Genomic DNA, 17067 nt, shown 5'->3' with positions numbered 1-17067 from the left:
TAAACCACGTAGGGATCATTTTTCTGTGTGTATTCCACTTCAGTACAAGCAAAGCATGACGTAATGATAATAACACCCTCTTTTTTCCCTGAGTTTAAACAAAACAAAACAAAATTAAAAAAAAAAAACTTACAAATCTACAGTGTTCAGTTACAGAGTAAAAACTAAAAAATCAAGAGAGAAACTAAACAAGCGTTGATGTAACACAAAAGAATTAAATAGAAAATTCTAATCATTTATTATTCAATGGTTATTTCTTATACAGTATTAGAAAGATAAAGTATTTTTAAAAGCAAGTCATGTTTCTGTTATGATATTTGTGTGTTTGTAAAAGAAGAGCTGCATCAGTGATTTTAGTTTAAAATCGATATTTCCTAATGGTCTATTTTCCTGATAATTTCACGATCCTATTGGTATAACATTTTTATTAGCAGGGTCTCTACAATCTCTGGATTTGAGTTTTTAAAGGGCAGATGTGGTCACCACCATAAACGGTGACAGGCCTTTTCTATAGGTCAATGCCACACCCTTCCACTGCTCCGCTGAATACATAGAAGAATACTAGATCAGTGAATGTCAGGTGAATTCTTTTCCTGTCTAATTGAAATCAAATCTTTAGACTGGTGCAAATAAATTTTCATGCACTGAATACAATACACGTTCTTTTGGATCAGAACAATGTATCAGAAAATCATATAGTATTTCATACAATGAACCAGTAGATTTGCTTGTGCCAAATGGACATTAAGTGAGTTTAATGAAATCATTCTCCTTTCTTAAGCTACAGAAGCAGCAGAAAAGTTCAATTTTCCATTAGGATTTTTACCTGAGAAGTAGTACTGGTTCTAGACTCTGGGCTGCCACTGATGTCTAAATTCTCTTACAGTGTACACACGAGAATACCTGAAACACACACGCGCACAATCAATTACTAGATAACTGGGGTCAAGTATATTTTTAAAGTTACTCAAGCCTTACCTTTGCTGTTGCCCTTGCACGGAATTCGGGACAGCCATTAACAGTTATCGTTTCATGCATATATTGATACACCTAAAATGTTCACATAAAAAGAAGAATGTGTAAGAACATTAAGAATAATAGTTCTTTTATTGCAGAAAGGAAATTATATTTTCAATGTGGGAAAAAACTTCTCTATTACAAAATGAAATAGGTCTGATGATTAGGAGTGTACCTAATAGCACTCTTTAAACAGCAGATATTTTTACTCATTGTGATTTTAGACACAATTACAGAAATCATTAAAATGTAGTAGAAAAAATTGTTTCTTCTAAACTGCAAGGGATGGGATTATAAAATCTTTGTATCCGTGTTAAAATAAATTGCTTCATCTTAAACAAACTAAAGTTAGAGAAAAAAAGCTTAAAGGACACCTTGAGGAAGATGTTTGGAAAAAAGTAACAAGGTTGAATGTGTTGGACTATATGTTCATTTTGGATTTAAAGAGTAAAAGTAAAAATGTATTGCATAATGCATAGCATTAAAAGTCCATTTGGTACTAGGCTAGAGTATTTTCGGGGAGTGATCCAATAGCTATTTCAGTAAAAAAGGAAAGAGGAAAACTATAATACAAGGTTTAAAGGATTTTTCTTTCTTTCTTTTTCTTTCTTTCTTTCTTTCTATTAATCTTATTTTACATGCTTAAGTCAAAAGTTAATTAAGTGAATTTAACATTTGATTAATTCACCCATTCAACAACTATTTATTGAGTGTCTGGAACTATTCTCTTCCCCACATTTTTGGCTGGCTCATCATTTCTCAAATTTTGTTGAATCTCCACTAATGCTGACTCATCTTTTCCAAGTGACATGGTTAGAAAGAAATTGACAAACTAGTCTGGACTAAAAAGGGAGCAGTACAACGCAGAATCTAACTTTTAGCTCTGAATCTCCACTTAACAATCATGTGGTATTCAATTTCTAAGGGAAATCTGAATGGGAACAAGAACAAGTTTTCAGGAGAGCATATGTGGAATCTGAGATATGTTACTGCAAATCCTCCAGGTTACCTGAACAGCTGCTAAACATACTTCCAGGTTATTTTCTTGGGAGTGCATCTTTTGTTTCACAAAGACAGCCTTTCCAAAAATAAATTCTACTTATTTGCTCTAACAGCCCATTTCAGAGGAGGATATTCCCTGCCCTGCTTCTCTTGTAATAAACTCTCTCAAATCTGACCCTTCATTCCACCCTAGCTCATTATTTCTTGCTGAAAGCATTGCATTAGTGTCTTAATTGGGTCTCCGTGCCATCAAACAAAATACACTTCAGTGATCATCAAGTACCTGTCTGACCATGTCCCTACTGTGCTCTTGGCTGGCTGCTGCCCTTACAGCAAAGGTGATAAGGGTAAATACCTACAGGAGTCAACCCCAGATATTAATGCAGAACCCAGCCTTCTCTCTAGTTCTATTTTCCTGTTTTCTTTCCTCCACCCCCACCATTCCCCAAACATATCGAACTCTCTAAGTTACCCAGGTCTCTGCATATCCCGTTTAATCTGCTAGGAATGCCCTTCCACCTGGCAGGCTCTTATTCATCCAAATTTAATATGATGATAAAAGGTCCAATTCAAATATTGTCTCCTCTATTAAATGATTTCTACCTCCCTCAAGCAAAGTGAGTCTCTCCTTCCACAGTTCCTGGCCAGCTGAATTTGTCTGAAGTTATTTTGATTAACATTGCCAGGGAAAGTGACTTTACCTGCATCCAAGGATGTTTATGAAGACGCTCATTTAGCAAATAATTGGAACATTGTCATCAGTTGATTAAAACAAAAGGTAATTTTGTAAGTACTGGAGATAAAGTACATACCTGTACCTAATAAACATCACAAATATAAGGATAATTAGCCTTAACACCCCAAATTGATTTTGAATTAAAAAGTGGGATATTCAAGGATCAAGACTGTGTAGTAGATAATTTTGCAGACTCTGGAGATGGCTTGGAAGCAAACCCTAGCTGTACCATTTAGTTGTATGATGTTTGTCAGTTACTTGATTTCTCTGATCCTCAATTTCCTCATTTTGAAAATGTGCCTTAAGATAGTATGTAACTTCTAGGTCTGAGGATTAAATAAGATAAGAACAGTTTGCCATGTGTAGTGTGGTTCCAAAAGTCAGCTATCATTGTTATACTGTTGTTGGTATGTGATGTTTCTCATCTTATTTGACCATGGATCTTTTGGGAAGAATCTTCTAGGATGAGCAGATCTCGAACACTCCTTACATAGAATTGATCAAGGGCTGCAGTTCTCAAATGGAGGGAATGTTGCCCTCCAGGAGACATTTGGCAACGTCTGGAGACATTTTTGGTTGTGATAAATGGGCAGGGGTGGGATGCTACTGCATCTAGCCTGTGGTGGCCAGGGATGCTGCTAAATTCCTACAGTGCACAGCGAAGCCTTACACAACAAAGAATTATCTGCCAAAATATCAACAGTGTTGAGGCTGAGAAATCCTGATCTAAGAAATTAAGCTATACATTTTCTTCTTAAATGCAATGATTAGTAAGCTGTAAAAACACACTTGCACAGCACTGAGCTCTTGTAAAACAGTCAATAAATATTTGTTGGAGTAAATTACCATAATTCTGGTGTATATTTAATGAGGCATCACCATGGGCTGAATGTAACACTAAGCATTTTATATCTATGAGCTCATTTATTCTCCCAGCTTATGATTTGGGCACTCTACACACAGAGACACTGAGTCTCAGTGGTAGCAACATACTGATGACCATGTGGCTAATTTGTTGCAGATTTGGTACACCAACTCATCTGTATCTGCCTTCATAATCTTTCCTCTTTCAACCATATCAGACTTTCTTACATTAAAACAGCATCAGATCACTACTATTTTGGCAGCATCAGTGTGCACAAAAACTTGAAGGTGTTACAAGCATTTTTGTATATTTTCAATAAAGGATTCTAGGTTTTATATAGTGGCTACCATTAAACAAATGATGGCTGCAAATATGCAATGCAACAATCCTGAAACCAATAAATTCATTAGTCCAGAGTGAAATATCATTTTAATCTTTTTTTATGATTATAATATATGAAGATTTAATGGAATGAATCCAATATTATTGCCAGTCTTTTTTTTTTTTTTTTTTCTACAAAACACAATAGATTCTGATTTGGTTTTCAAAAGTGAGTTAAAGAGGACATGATCTGGTTGCAGAGTCAGGTCAAATCCTGGAGATACTAATTCTGTTTCCATTAGCTGTGTCACCTTATGAACTTCCTTAGCCTCTCATTTCCTAAGGCACAAAATATATCCATGCCTATCTTACTTTTCAAGGACAATATTTAAAGTATTTGTAAAATTTTGAAGAAAGTTGTCATGGAAAGCCAAAGTATTTTACCAGATACCCTGAGAAAGTTCTTAAAGGGAAAAGTGAAAATAGTTGTATGTGCTTTAACAAGGGGTTGATAAGTGGGGCTTATTGTCTCCTGAATCCTTTGGGTCCCAGAATGTATGACAAACTCCAGCTACAGCATTTGTAAGCACATTTCATTGGTAAAATGGGTTTAGTTTTTAGTGTAGGTCAAATAATTGATAAACACTCATACAGGGTTTAACCTTATATTTCAGCATCAGTAATTTCCTAACCTTGAATAAATTACAGAGATTCAATAGCATTTTGCATATTTAGAATCTATTCCAAGTTACTGAAAATTGAAAAAGATAGATTAACTTTAAAAAGCAATAAAATTATAGTAAGTTGTTTCAGAAAGTTAATTTATTCATTTGTTTAACTAACATTCATTTAGGAGTAATTCTAGTCAATATGTTAGGCACCTGGGCTAAATTATGAAAGAAAAAAATAATGGTTGTTTTTAATTAATGTTTAAAATAACATTAATTTTCACCATAGAAAGGCTGTTCTTTTTTTAAGTGAATAATTTCCATTTTATTTTTCTTTATATTGAAATGAAGATAGAATACTATTTCTGGATGGAAATTTTATCACTGAGGGAATAATAAGTAAAAATGAAGTAAAAGCTTCACTTTATTTACCAAGTTTACATAAACAGGTCATGCAAACATTATCACAATATAAGCTTTACATTGTATAGTTCTTGATCTTGAAAACCCTAATTGGTACAGAAAGGTAGGTAAGGGATAATAAACCTATACTGTGAGTTTCTCATTCTGGATCTCCTTTCTATGTGACTTTAAGTAACCTACTATCAGTGTACCTTAGTTGTCTATTATATAAAAGCCTATATTCAAAGAGGCAATCAAAGAAGATAAAGTATGTGGCTTCAGAAACCATAACCCATTATTCTTATTATGCTTTTATTCTAATAGCTGCTATTATTTCTATTATTACTATTTTATATATATATACATAAGATACAGTTGGAAAAATGCCTTTAGAATTTAGTTGCTTAGCTAGCAGCAAGTTTTTAAAAACTTTGAATTTAAAGCTAGATTTTGATTGTTCTCTCTTCTAGTTTTATAGTAGAGGTTTATTGCCTTTTGTATTTGATGTTATTTAAAACTTTCTGCTGAGGCAGACACTAGACAGACTCATCTCACACAATCCCCAGTTTCAACCCCCTCTTCCCAGTATTGTCTGACCGTATGACCCAGTTCTGTCCAATGACAATTCAATTGGAAGCAGGTGAGAAGCTGCTGGGACAGTGTTGCTCTCATGGTGCTACACTTTTCCCTGTCTTCTACTTCTTGTTCTGTGTGCGGATATTATCAGCTGTAGTTGCAACCTTCAACTTCAGAGAGAAAGACCAAGGAAGTGTACAGATGTCAGTTCTGATTACATGGGACTCCTAAATGCATGCATACAGCTGCCTATCTCTGAATTTGTTATAATGAAGAAAAGCATTCTTGTTTAAGTCACTACAGTTGGACTTTCTGCTACTTTCAGCCAAAAAAGTTCCTGATTGCTATATTCCTCAAGTAAATGTTATACAGAACTATGCTGTCTTTAGGGTCTCTTTTCTTCTATTCCTTCCAATTCTGAAACTTATAATTTTGTTCATTAGAAGTTAGTGCAAATTTGTTCATATGAGGGCCTACAAACCAAGAAGATAGCCTAAATAATAGTTTAAAAAAAACAGAAATTCTTTGAAAAACACTGTTAAAAAATGAAAAGACAAGCCTACTGGCAGAAAATGTTTGCAAAACATGTATCTGATAAAGGCCTCATATCCAGAATCTATAAAGAACTGTCAAAAGCCAATAAGTAAACAACACAATTAAAAATGAGTGAAGTGTTTGAACAGGTACATTATCATGGAAGATGTATGGGAAGCAAATATGGAAAGATACTCAACATCATTAGTTACTTAGGAAAATTCAAATTAAAACCATACTTAGATACATCTATATACTTAATTAGAATGCGCAGGTTAAAAAAAACATACTTGACAATATCTACTGTAGGTGAGAATGCTGGAGAACTAAAAAAATTTTTTTTTCTTTTTTTGAGATGGAGTCACTCTATCATCCAGGCTGGAGTGCAGTGGCACTGTCTCGGCTCACTGCAACCTCTGCCTCCCAGATTCAAGCGATTCTGCTGCCTTAGACTCCTGAGTAGCTTACAGGCATCCACTACCATGCCAGGCTAATTTTTTTTTTGTATTTTTATTAGAGACAGGGTTTCAGCATGTTGGTCAGGCCGGTCTCGAACTCCTGACCTCAAGTGATCCGACTGCCTAGGCCTCCCAAAGTGCTGGGATTACAGACATGAGCCACTGTGCCCTGCTGAAGAACTAGAACTCTTGAACATGGCTAGTGGGAATACAAAATGGTACAGCCATTTGAGAAAATGGAATAACAGTTTCCTATAAGACTTAATCCATATTTACTGTAAGATCCAGTCATCTACTTCTAATTATGTATCCAAGATAAGTAAAAAGTTATATTCATAGAAAAACAATATGGAGGCTGGGCGTGGTGGCTCAGCCTGTAATCCCAGCACTTTGGGAGGCCGAGGCGGGTGGATCACGAGGTCAAGAGATTGAGACTATCCTGGTCAACATGGTGAAACCCCGTCTCTACTAAAGATACAAAAAATTGGCTGGGCACGGTGGCGCATGCCTGTAATCCCAGCTACTCAGGAGGCTGAGGCAGGAGAATTGCCTGAACCCAGGAGGCAGAAGTTGCGGTGAGCCGAGATCGCGCCATTGCACTCCAGCCTGGGTAACAGGAGCGAAACTCCAGTCTCAAAAAAAAAAAAAGAAAAACAATATGGAAATACTTGTAGCAACTTTATTCATAGTTGGCACAAACTTTTACACTGTTGGGAGTGTGCATTAGTTCAACCATTCTGGAAGACAGTGTGGCAATTCCTTAAGGATCTAGAACCAGAAAATTGCTGGGTATATACCCAAAGGATTATAAATCATTCTACTATAAAGACACATGCACACATATATTTATTGCAGCACTGTTCACAATAGCAAAGACTTGGAACCAATCCAAATGCCCATCAATGATAGACTGGATAAAGAAAATGTGGCACATATACACCATGGAATACTATGCAGCCATAAAAAAGGATGAGTTTGGCCGGGTGTGGTGGCTCTCACCTGTAAGCCTAGCACTTTGGGAGGCCGAGGTGGGCAGATCACAAGATCAAAGAGATCGAGACCATTCTGGCCAACATGGTGAAACCCCATCTCTACTAAAAATACAAAAATCAACTGGGCGTGGTGGCCCACACCTGTAGTCCCAGCTACTCAGAGGCTGAGGCAGAAGAATTGCATGAATCTGGGAGGCGGAGGTTGCAGTGAGCTGAGATTGCTGCCACTGCACTCCAGCCTGGCGGCAGAGCAGAGACTCAGTCTCAAGAAACAAAAACAAAAACAAAACAGATGAGTTCATGTCCTTTTCAGGGACATAGATGAAGCTGAAAACCATCATTCTCAGCAAACTAACACAAGAACAGAAAACTAAACACCACATGTTCTCACTCATAAGTAGGAGTTCAACAATGAGAACACATGGACACAGGGAGGGGAACATCACACACGGGGGCATGTTGAGGGGTAGGGAACTAGGGAGGGATAGCATTGGGAGAAATACCTAATGTAGGTGATGGGTTGATGGGTACAGCAAACCACCATGGCACGTGTATACCTATGTAACAGACCTGCACATTCTATACATGTATCCCAGAACTTAAAGTATAATGTTAAAAAAAGCAGAAAATATATTTAAGGGTTAGGAACACAGAAAATATTTTAAAGAGATAAAAATATTCAGAAACTTAATCATGATTTCAGAAGCTAAAAGTAAGGATTTGAAACATAAAGACATGTATCTCTAAGAATTTATTTCATACAATAAAAAGATGACATTCATCCTCATTCCACAAAGTTTATAAGCGTGGAAAACAGTAGATATATTTTAATGGATAAGAACATCTCTTTAAAACATAGGATGCTCCAGAGATTTTGTAGAGCCTCATTATAGATGGGTTGGTTACTAAAATGTCAATGGAATTACAATTAGCATCATATAAACCCTTGTCTATCAGTGACTGGAAAAAAAAAAGTAAACCCTTCAACAACGTTGTGAAAAATGAAAATGTCTTTTTTTTTTTTTTTTTTTTTTTTTAACAGCTATTAGGCCATGAATTCATAGGGAACAGACTCCAGCAGCTCGGGCTCCTTCCCACTGGTTCTCAGAAAGTGTGCTTCTCTGGGTGGAGCAGGCTGGCGCTTCACTTGAACCCAGGTACCTTTCTCTTTGGCTTCTTTCTTTTTCTGATCATTCTTCACGCGTTTCAGGAAGCGATCTCGGCCCTTAGAGTGCTTAACGTGCTCAATAGGCACATTAATTCTCTTGGCAAGAATCTTGCCCTTAACTTGTTCGTTTACAGCAATGCCAACAGCATGCTGGGGAACATGTAGACTCTTCCAGCTTTCCCACGGTAACACTTGTGGGGCATCCCTTTTTGAACAGTACCCATTCCCCTGATATTTATGATATCACCTTTCTTATAGATTCGTATATATGTGGCCAAAGGAACAACTCCATGTTTTCTAAAAGGCCTAGAGAACATAGATTGGGCGCTCTTTCCCTTTGTGTTCATCATTCTGACCAATTACTGGAAGATGGCAGTTCTGGCTGAAAGCATATGATTTTTCTTATAAAGCAAGTATGAATGGTTTTTTAATTTAAAAAATGTAAAAATTAAGATTAATATCTATACCTACCTATAGTTTTTAATGGATTTCTTTATTTTTCGGAAAAGAGTTGAATGAAGAAAAATTATTCGATGTGGTATCTGACTTTAAAATATTAAAAAAATCTTCATTACATTAAAAATATTTAGCTCCCTACATTGTTTTACAATTATAGGCTACCTGAGTAGTTGGGCAACATTCATACTATTAAACCATAGTGTATTTATCATAATATAATTAAAATACTGCAGGCTTTTTGAAAGCAGATTTTAGGCCAAGGGAGGTATCTAAAATGAATCTGTGGATCATTTGAGGCTCTAAGTTTAATTGCATTCAGTGGAATGGAGTCCATGCCTGCAAAATTAAGTGTCCTGATGTGAATGTGCATACTTGATATGACTAGAATAAAATAGAAATAGAACTTAAGTCATCAACAACTTGGTCTGCTTATTTTGGGATGTTTTGTGGAAATAACTGATCATCTACTAAGGAAGAGATGTTTTAAAAATATCTATTTATTGTCTTAAGTTTTCTTCTTTCATTTTGAAAAACTGGCAGCCACTTATAAATTTTAAATATCTAAAGCTATAGCTATCCATATATCTTTCATGTATCTTTTGTACATACTTTTGTAACTGTGGAAAATATTGTTTAAAACTGGTGTTAGAATTCCTATAAACTAAAAAATATAGGGTATGGAATTTACTGCATGGGGTCAGCCATTTTATGCAAAAAAAGAAAAAAAAATTAAATGGCAATGGCACAGACTGTTTACAAGTCATGTCTACTACAGTAAGATCATCAAAGGTCAAATCAATCCAGTGAAAATCCAAGAAGGATAGAATTTCCAGAATCTTATCTTTCTACATTTCTCTGCAGCCATCAACTTTGATGAAAACATGTCACCCGTCAGACAAGAAAAAATACTGACAGGTATGAAGAAGCAAAAGACAACATTTTTATTAGGCTGAAATGAGTTACAAAAGAGCATTCCACCATTAAAGCAGACATTTGATGGTATTACTGGTAAAATCAATGTGGCAAATTGGTTTTACCAGTTGACAAATTCTAGGAATAGGTCAAGGTCTTGGAGGGGAAGCATTCCTCCTAGGTTTAGTGGTGACTGTGCCATGTAAAATACTCTTTATGTGCTCAAGGAAGAAAAACAAATGAACTCTCCAGTTTTTAGTCACAAAGGATATAAAAGACCTTTGTTTAGGCTGTTAACTCCATTACTTTCATTGGTATTTTAAACCATGCTGATGCAGTGTAAAGTGCCTTTGGCTAGAAAGTGCTTCCTTTCGGCACTGAAGAAGAAACTTCAGGTAACACTCATTGATGTATCACTATTGGCTTCAAGAAACAAAATCAGCCTACCTCTAGAGCCTACTACTTCAATTGTATCCTGACAAGATGTATCTGACAGCCAAGTTATTAATAGGATGGCATTACTTATAACTAAAAACAAAACAAACAAAAAAACTCCACTGAATTTGAAGATTGAAAACAAATGTGATGCAAATGTGATACTTTAGATTAAAAACTTCTTGCCTAGTTGCACACATTTTAGCCTCTGCACACCCTCTTATTAGTTGCCCCAATATCCTTATGGAAGAAAGATGTGCTCATGTGATTGATCAGCACCCAGGAACTGTACAAGGCCATGGCTTTACTAGTGGTATTGATAGTGTCTCTAAAAGGTTAACTGCTGTGAGATATACCTTCTTCTTTTTCTGCATCCATGTCACAAGAACTTAGGTGGGGATACCTGCTTGGAGCCGATATAGCTAGTCTTCTCATTTTATATTCCACCTTCTAGGCCAAGCCAGATATCTTAGATTCAGAGATGAGTAAAAGAGATGGTTTAATTAGGCATCTGGGCCCAGGCTTCATTCTCCAATCTATATTTTATTAGAAAGAGCTTCACTAGAGAAAATCTGGGTGCTTTCCATGATGATAACAACAAAGTGGTGCTTTGTTTCCCAATTGATTATGGCCCTTATACCTGGCTTCCTTTGGTAATAATCCCTGAGAAGGAAGGACAGAATGCAGAAGAGGATTTGAGCACTGCTGGACCCTTGACTAGAATACCATTTTAATAGCACTGAAAACTGACGTCTATTTCTTACAGCCCACAAGCATATTTCTGAGCTCAGCTACGTGACTCAGACATTTTGCTTCAACGTGATACATGCCATTTATGATTTGCTTTAAAGGACATTAACTAGACTCCAGATATAGAACAGTCAAATTGAAATTGTTCATAATTTATGACCAATCTCATGTCTTAAAGCCAATTTCTGTGAAAATGGTATTACCAGATTGGAGAAAAATGTAGTCTTAAGTTGCAAGTCATCTCCAATGCTCAGATCAGATGAAGATGAGAAGCATTTTGGACACAGTGATGGTCTTAAATATCTAACCATCTGCATACCCAAGTTACAAAGAAACTGGGACTTTTTCTGAAATGTTCATAGATTAAGTTTAATGAGAAGGACACATGAGAAACATCTCCAACACTCTATCTCTTAAATGATGTGTAAAGGATGGGAAGACCCTCTAGGATGGTATTCTAGAAACACTTAACAGAGAGGATTAAATGTCTCCTTGTGTCTAACAGTAAATGGCACATCCTTTTGATTCTGGCTTTGAGGGAGCTCAGTAGGGAGGCATCAGGACTATAGGTACGTAATGTAGCACAGTCCTCAAAAGTCTCTACCAATTTTCAAGTGTCCAGAAGTTATTTATATCACTAGTTTTAAATGAATTAAGATGAGTATGCCACACACTTAATTTTCCAAAGTAAATAGTTCCAAAGTTAATACTTTGCTCATTTTTATTGTTTCAGAACTAATTATTCTATTATCTAAAAGCAGAATAATTAGTTGTGAAACTATGAAACTAAAGAATGACTCTAATTTTAAAGCTATGCTATTAACCTTTAATTTCACTACTTATTTTTATAATTGGTTTTTATTTCCGAGTGGTTCTTAACATATATAACTTTAATAAAGTAGTTCACATTAAATAAATTGTACAAATCGTTTAATAACATCAAGGAAAAAATGAGATCACAAATAGCAGGGTGTTTCTACAGTGTCCACATGGCAGGAGGCCAAGCCACCAGGAAGAAATTTATTTTTTTGTTGTTGTTCAAAATAATTCCCTTAAAGCAGCTGTTCCCTGTCTTGTCTTTGCTACACAGCAAGAGTCCCCTCTGTCAGGAAATGCCTGAGCAAAATTTGGGGAAGATGTCATTTCCAATTAGCATAGCACCATTCAAAGTGACTGAATTATCTTTATTTGCTTATTTTGGGTAAAATTCAAGCAAGGTTTGGGGCTTCAAATGTGCTTTATTTTTTACCGTTTGGATTATGTTCATGTGAAATTTTATGAAAGATTGCAAAGTGCTTAGATATTGGCTCAGAACACTTGAAATTTACTAGTGTACTTAAAAGTTTGTAAGGGTTGTAAAATAAGTTTTACTTCTTAAAATAGGTCTTTATCAGGTGAATACATCATCTAGGAACAATTAGGGATACATTGTCATTGTCATAAGAGTCATATCCACTAATCAAATGAACGCTGAGGAAAAAATTTAACTCAGTTAATAAGAGCCAACCTCACTATTCAGTTGATCGAATTAAAATTATTATAGCTAATAATAAGGTTGCCAGATGTAGCAATGAAAATACAAGATGCCCAATTGAACTAGAACTTCAGACAAACAAAGAATAAATTTCTAGCTTAAGTGTGTTCCATATAATATTTGACACACAGTTAATATTGCATCATAAATGAATTAAGGTTAAAAACAATACTAATAGTTTGGGAGGTGAGAGATGTTAACAACAGTGAGTATAATTAGGGAGCAAACAATATAATTTGATGATGGTGGGCTCAGAATGACAAAAGATAGGAAGAGGTCCAGTTTGATGGCATGGTAAAGTTCGTGGGTTAATGAGTTTGATTTCAGACAATGTTGTTTGAGTCATCTTGCGATCTCCAGCAGGAGATGTTGAGTAGACAGCTGAATATGTAGGTCTAAAGCTTACAGGAAAATTGTAGGCTATAAAATATAATTTGTGAGTTATTTCTTTAATTGGCAGAGGAAGCCTTTGTGTAAACTTTATCCTCTAGGAGAACCTGAGAATGAGAAAATGAAAGGATTTTGAGGGGCTCCAACATCTATGTATGTAATTTATAAGCCCAGCCTTAATCATATTGAACCTATTGAGCCAAGGCATCTTTAAAAAGATTAAATAACTCCCATTATGTGCCTTTTTAAATGGATGATATTTAGGGGAAAAGAAATACAATAAAACCCCAAACTTTTAAGAAATGATTTTAAAGTAAAAGTAATTCGGCCAGGCACAGTGGCTCACATCTGTAATCCCAGCACTTGGGGAGGCCAAGGCTGGTGGAGTTTGAGACCAGCCTGGCCAACATGGTGAAACCTCATCTCTACCAAAAATAGAAAAATTGGCTGGGCATGGTGGCAGGTGCCTGTAACCCCAGCTACTCAAGAGGCTGAGGCATGAGAATTGCTTGAACCCAGGAGGTGGAGGTTGCAGTGAGCAGAGATGGCACCACTGCACTCCAGCCTGGTGACAAGAGTGAAACTCTGTCTGAAAAAAAAACAATAATAATTCATATTCACTACAGAAAATAGGTACAACATACATATATATATATATGCAAGAAATTAAAATGATTTATAATTCCATACCAAAGGACAACCACTATTAACAATCTATGATATTTACTTTTAATCTGTTTATTAGTTTTTTTAAAATCAAGCCAATCGTTACATAGTTTTTATAATCTAATATTTTGTTTTGTTTTTCCAAAGTGACCTTTGGTATAATATCTTTTTAAAATTATTATTATACTTTAAGTTGGGGATACACGTGCAGAATGTGTAGGTAGGTCTGTTACATAGGTATACACGTACCATGGTGGTTTGCTGCACTCATCAACCTGTCATTTACATTAGGTATTTCTTCTAATGCTATCCCTCCCCTATTCCTCCAACCCCTGGTATCCCTCCCCTACACCCCTACCCCCAACAGGCCCTGGTGTGTGACGTTTCCTCCCTGTGTCCATGTGTTCTCATCGTTCAACTCCCACTTATGAGTGAGAACATGTGGTGTTTAGTTTTCTGTTCTTGTGTTAGTTTGCTGAGAAAGATGGTTTTCAGCTTCATCTATGATCCTGCAAAGGACATGAACTCATCCTTTTTTATGACTGCATAGTATTCCATGGTGTATATATGTCACATTTTCTTTATCCAGTCTATCATTGATGGACATTTGGGTTGGTTCCAACTCTTTGCTATTGTGAACAGTGCTGCAATAAACATACACGTGCATGTATCTTCATAGAAGAATAATTTATAATCCTTTGGGTATATACCCAGCAATGGAAATGCTGGGCCAAATGGTATTTCTGGTTCTAGATCCTTGAGGAATTGCCACACTGTTTTCCACAATGGTTGAACTAATCTACACTCCTACCAACAGTAGAAGAGTGTTTCTATTTCTCCACGTCCTCTCCAGGATCTGTTGTTTCCTGACTTTTTAATGGTCACCTGAGATAGTGTCTCATTGTGGTTTTGATCTGCATATTTAGTGCTCCCTTCAGGAGCTCTTGTAAGGCAGGCCTGGTGGTGACAAAATCTCTCAGCGTTTGCTTGTATGTAAAGAATTTTTATTTCTTCTTTGCTTATGAAGCTTAGTTTGGCTGGATATGAAATTCTGGGTTGAAAATTCTTTTCTTTAAGAATGTTGAATATTGGCCCCTACTTTCTTCTGGCTTATAGGCTTTCTGCAGAGAGATCCACTGTTAGTCTGATGGGCTTCCCTTTGTGGGTAACTCGACCTTTCTGTCTGGCTGCCCTTAACATTTTTTCTTTCATTTCAAACTTGGTGAATCTGATGATTATAATACTTGGGGTTGCTCTTCTTGAGGATTATCTTTATGGTGCTCTTTATTTCTTGAATTTGAATGTTGGCCTGTCTTGCTAGATTAGGGAAGTTTTCCTGGATAATATCCTGAAGAGTATTTTCCAACTTGGTTCCATTCTCCCCATCACTTTAAGGTACACTAATCATATGTAGGTTTGGTCTTTTCACATAGCCCCATATTTCTTGGAGCCTTTGTTTGTTTATTTTCATTCTTTTTTTTCTCTAATCTTGTCTTCATGCTTTATTTCATTAGGTTGATCTTCGATCTCTGATATCCTTTCTTCTGCTTGATCGATTCAGCTATTGATACTTGTGTATGCTTCACGAAGTTCTTGTGTTGTATTTTTCAGCTCCATCAGGTCATTTATGTTCTCCTCTAAACTGGTTAGTTTAGTTAGCAATTCCTCTAATCCTTTTTCAATGTTCTTACCTTCCTTGCATTGGGTTAGAACATGCTCCTTTAGCTTGGAGTAGATTGTTATTACCCACCTTCTGAAGCCTACTTCTTTCAGTTCATCAAATTCATTCTCTATCCAGTTTTGTTCCTTGTCGGTGAGGAGTTGTGAATCTTTGGTGGAGAAAAGGCTTTCTGGTTTTTAGAATTTTCAGCCTTTTTTCCCTGGTTTTTCCTCATCTTCATGGATTTATCTACCTTTGTTCTTTGATGTTGGTGACCCTCGGATGTGGTGTATTTGTGGATGTCCTTTTTGCTGATGTTGATGCCATTCCTTTCTGTTTGTTAGTTTTACTTCTAACAGTCAGGCCCCTCTGCTGCAGGTTTGCTGGAGTTTTCTGGAGGATCACCCCAGACCCTGTTTGCCTGAGTGTCACCAGCAGAGGCTGCAGAACAGCAAAGATTGCTGCCAGTTCCTTCCTCTGGAAGCTTCGTCCCAGAGAAGCACTTGCCAGATGCCAGCCGGAGCTCTCCAGTATAAAGTATCTCTCAACCCCCACTGGGAGGTATCTCCCAGTCAGGAGGCACAGGGTCAGGGACCCACTTGAGGAAGCAGGGACCCACTTGAGTGCTGTGGTGGGAGATCTGCTAGTCTCTTCAGAGCTGGCAGGCAGGAACATTTAAGTCTGCTGAAGCTGTGCCCACAGCCACCCTTTCCCCCAGGTGCTCTGTTCCAGGGAGATAGGAGTTTTATCTATAAGCCCCTGACTGGGGCTGCTGCCTTTCTTTCAGAGATGACCTATCCAGAGAGGAGGAATCTAGAGAGCTGTTTTCTTTATTTTTTATACTATTTGGAAATTATGACATTTGAATACATATTAATGCTCATTCTACTTAAAGCCTCATATTACGCCAATTTGGATACATAATTAATTTAATCAATCCTCTAATGAGGTGCTTTTTTGTTCTTACAATCTGTACTGCAACAAACAACCTTGAATATCTGTTTTATAAGTGTGAGAACATCTCTTTATGATAAATTCATTGAAGTAGATTACCGAGTCAAAAGAATATGCATTTCCAATGTTGATAGATATTGGTATATTGCCCCTTTGGTAGAGTTTTGGAAGCCCAATGTGTGCCAATAATAAGGGCAAGGGATGAACAAAGAAGCAAGCCACATTCCCCGTGGAGACACAATATGTGGCCCAAATGCCCATCAGTGGGTAAATGAATAAGCAAACTGTGGTATATCTATGTAAGGCACTGCCACTCAGCAATAAAACAAGTTATCTATTGGCTCATGCAACAACATAGGTAATCTCAAAATAAATCTTTTGAGTTAAAGAAACCAGACAAAAAAGCCTACACTATATAATCTTATATGTGTGTTTAAGTCATAGGAAAATTTTTAACAATTTTAGTGCTAGGTTCATGGAGAGTTGTACAATATTCTACCTACTGTCCACAATTTGTAGGAAGAAAATAAAGCAATGTCAAGTTAATCCTTCATAATCTGTTACTGCA

The 17067-nt window shown here is 36.5% G+C and overlaps 1 protein-coding gene across 1 annotated transcript in view; it reads right to left on the bottom strand.

Annotated features, from left to right (window-relative positions):
• The window catches only part of LIN7A (lin-7 homolog A, crumbs cell polarity complex component), a 144599-nt gene that overhangs the window by 46959 nt on the left and 80573 nt on the right, over positions 1 to 17067 (bottom strand). The window contains exon 3 of the mRNA XM_012442094.3: positions 979 to 1050. Coding sequence (XP_012297517.1) covers positions 979 to 1050 — 72 coding nt within the window. The remainder of the gene's footprint in view (positions 1 to 978; positions 1051 to 17067) is intronic.

Source organism: Aotus nancymaae, unplaced genomic scaffold (genome assembly GCF_030222135.1).
Source record: "Aotus nancymaae isolate 86718 unplaced genomic scaffold, 86718_ANA_hifiasm-v0.15.2.pri h1tg000016l, whole genome shotgun sequence".
In the NCBI taxonomy this organism is placed as follows: Eukaryota; Metazoa; Chordata; class Mammalia; order Primates; family Aotidae; genus Aotus; species Aotus nancymaae.
This window is presented reverse-complemented; position numbering and strand designations above follow the sequence as displayed.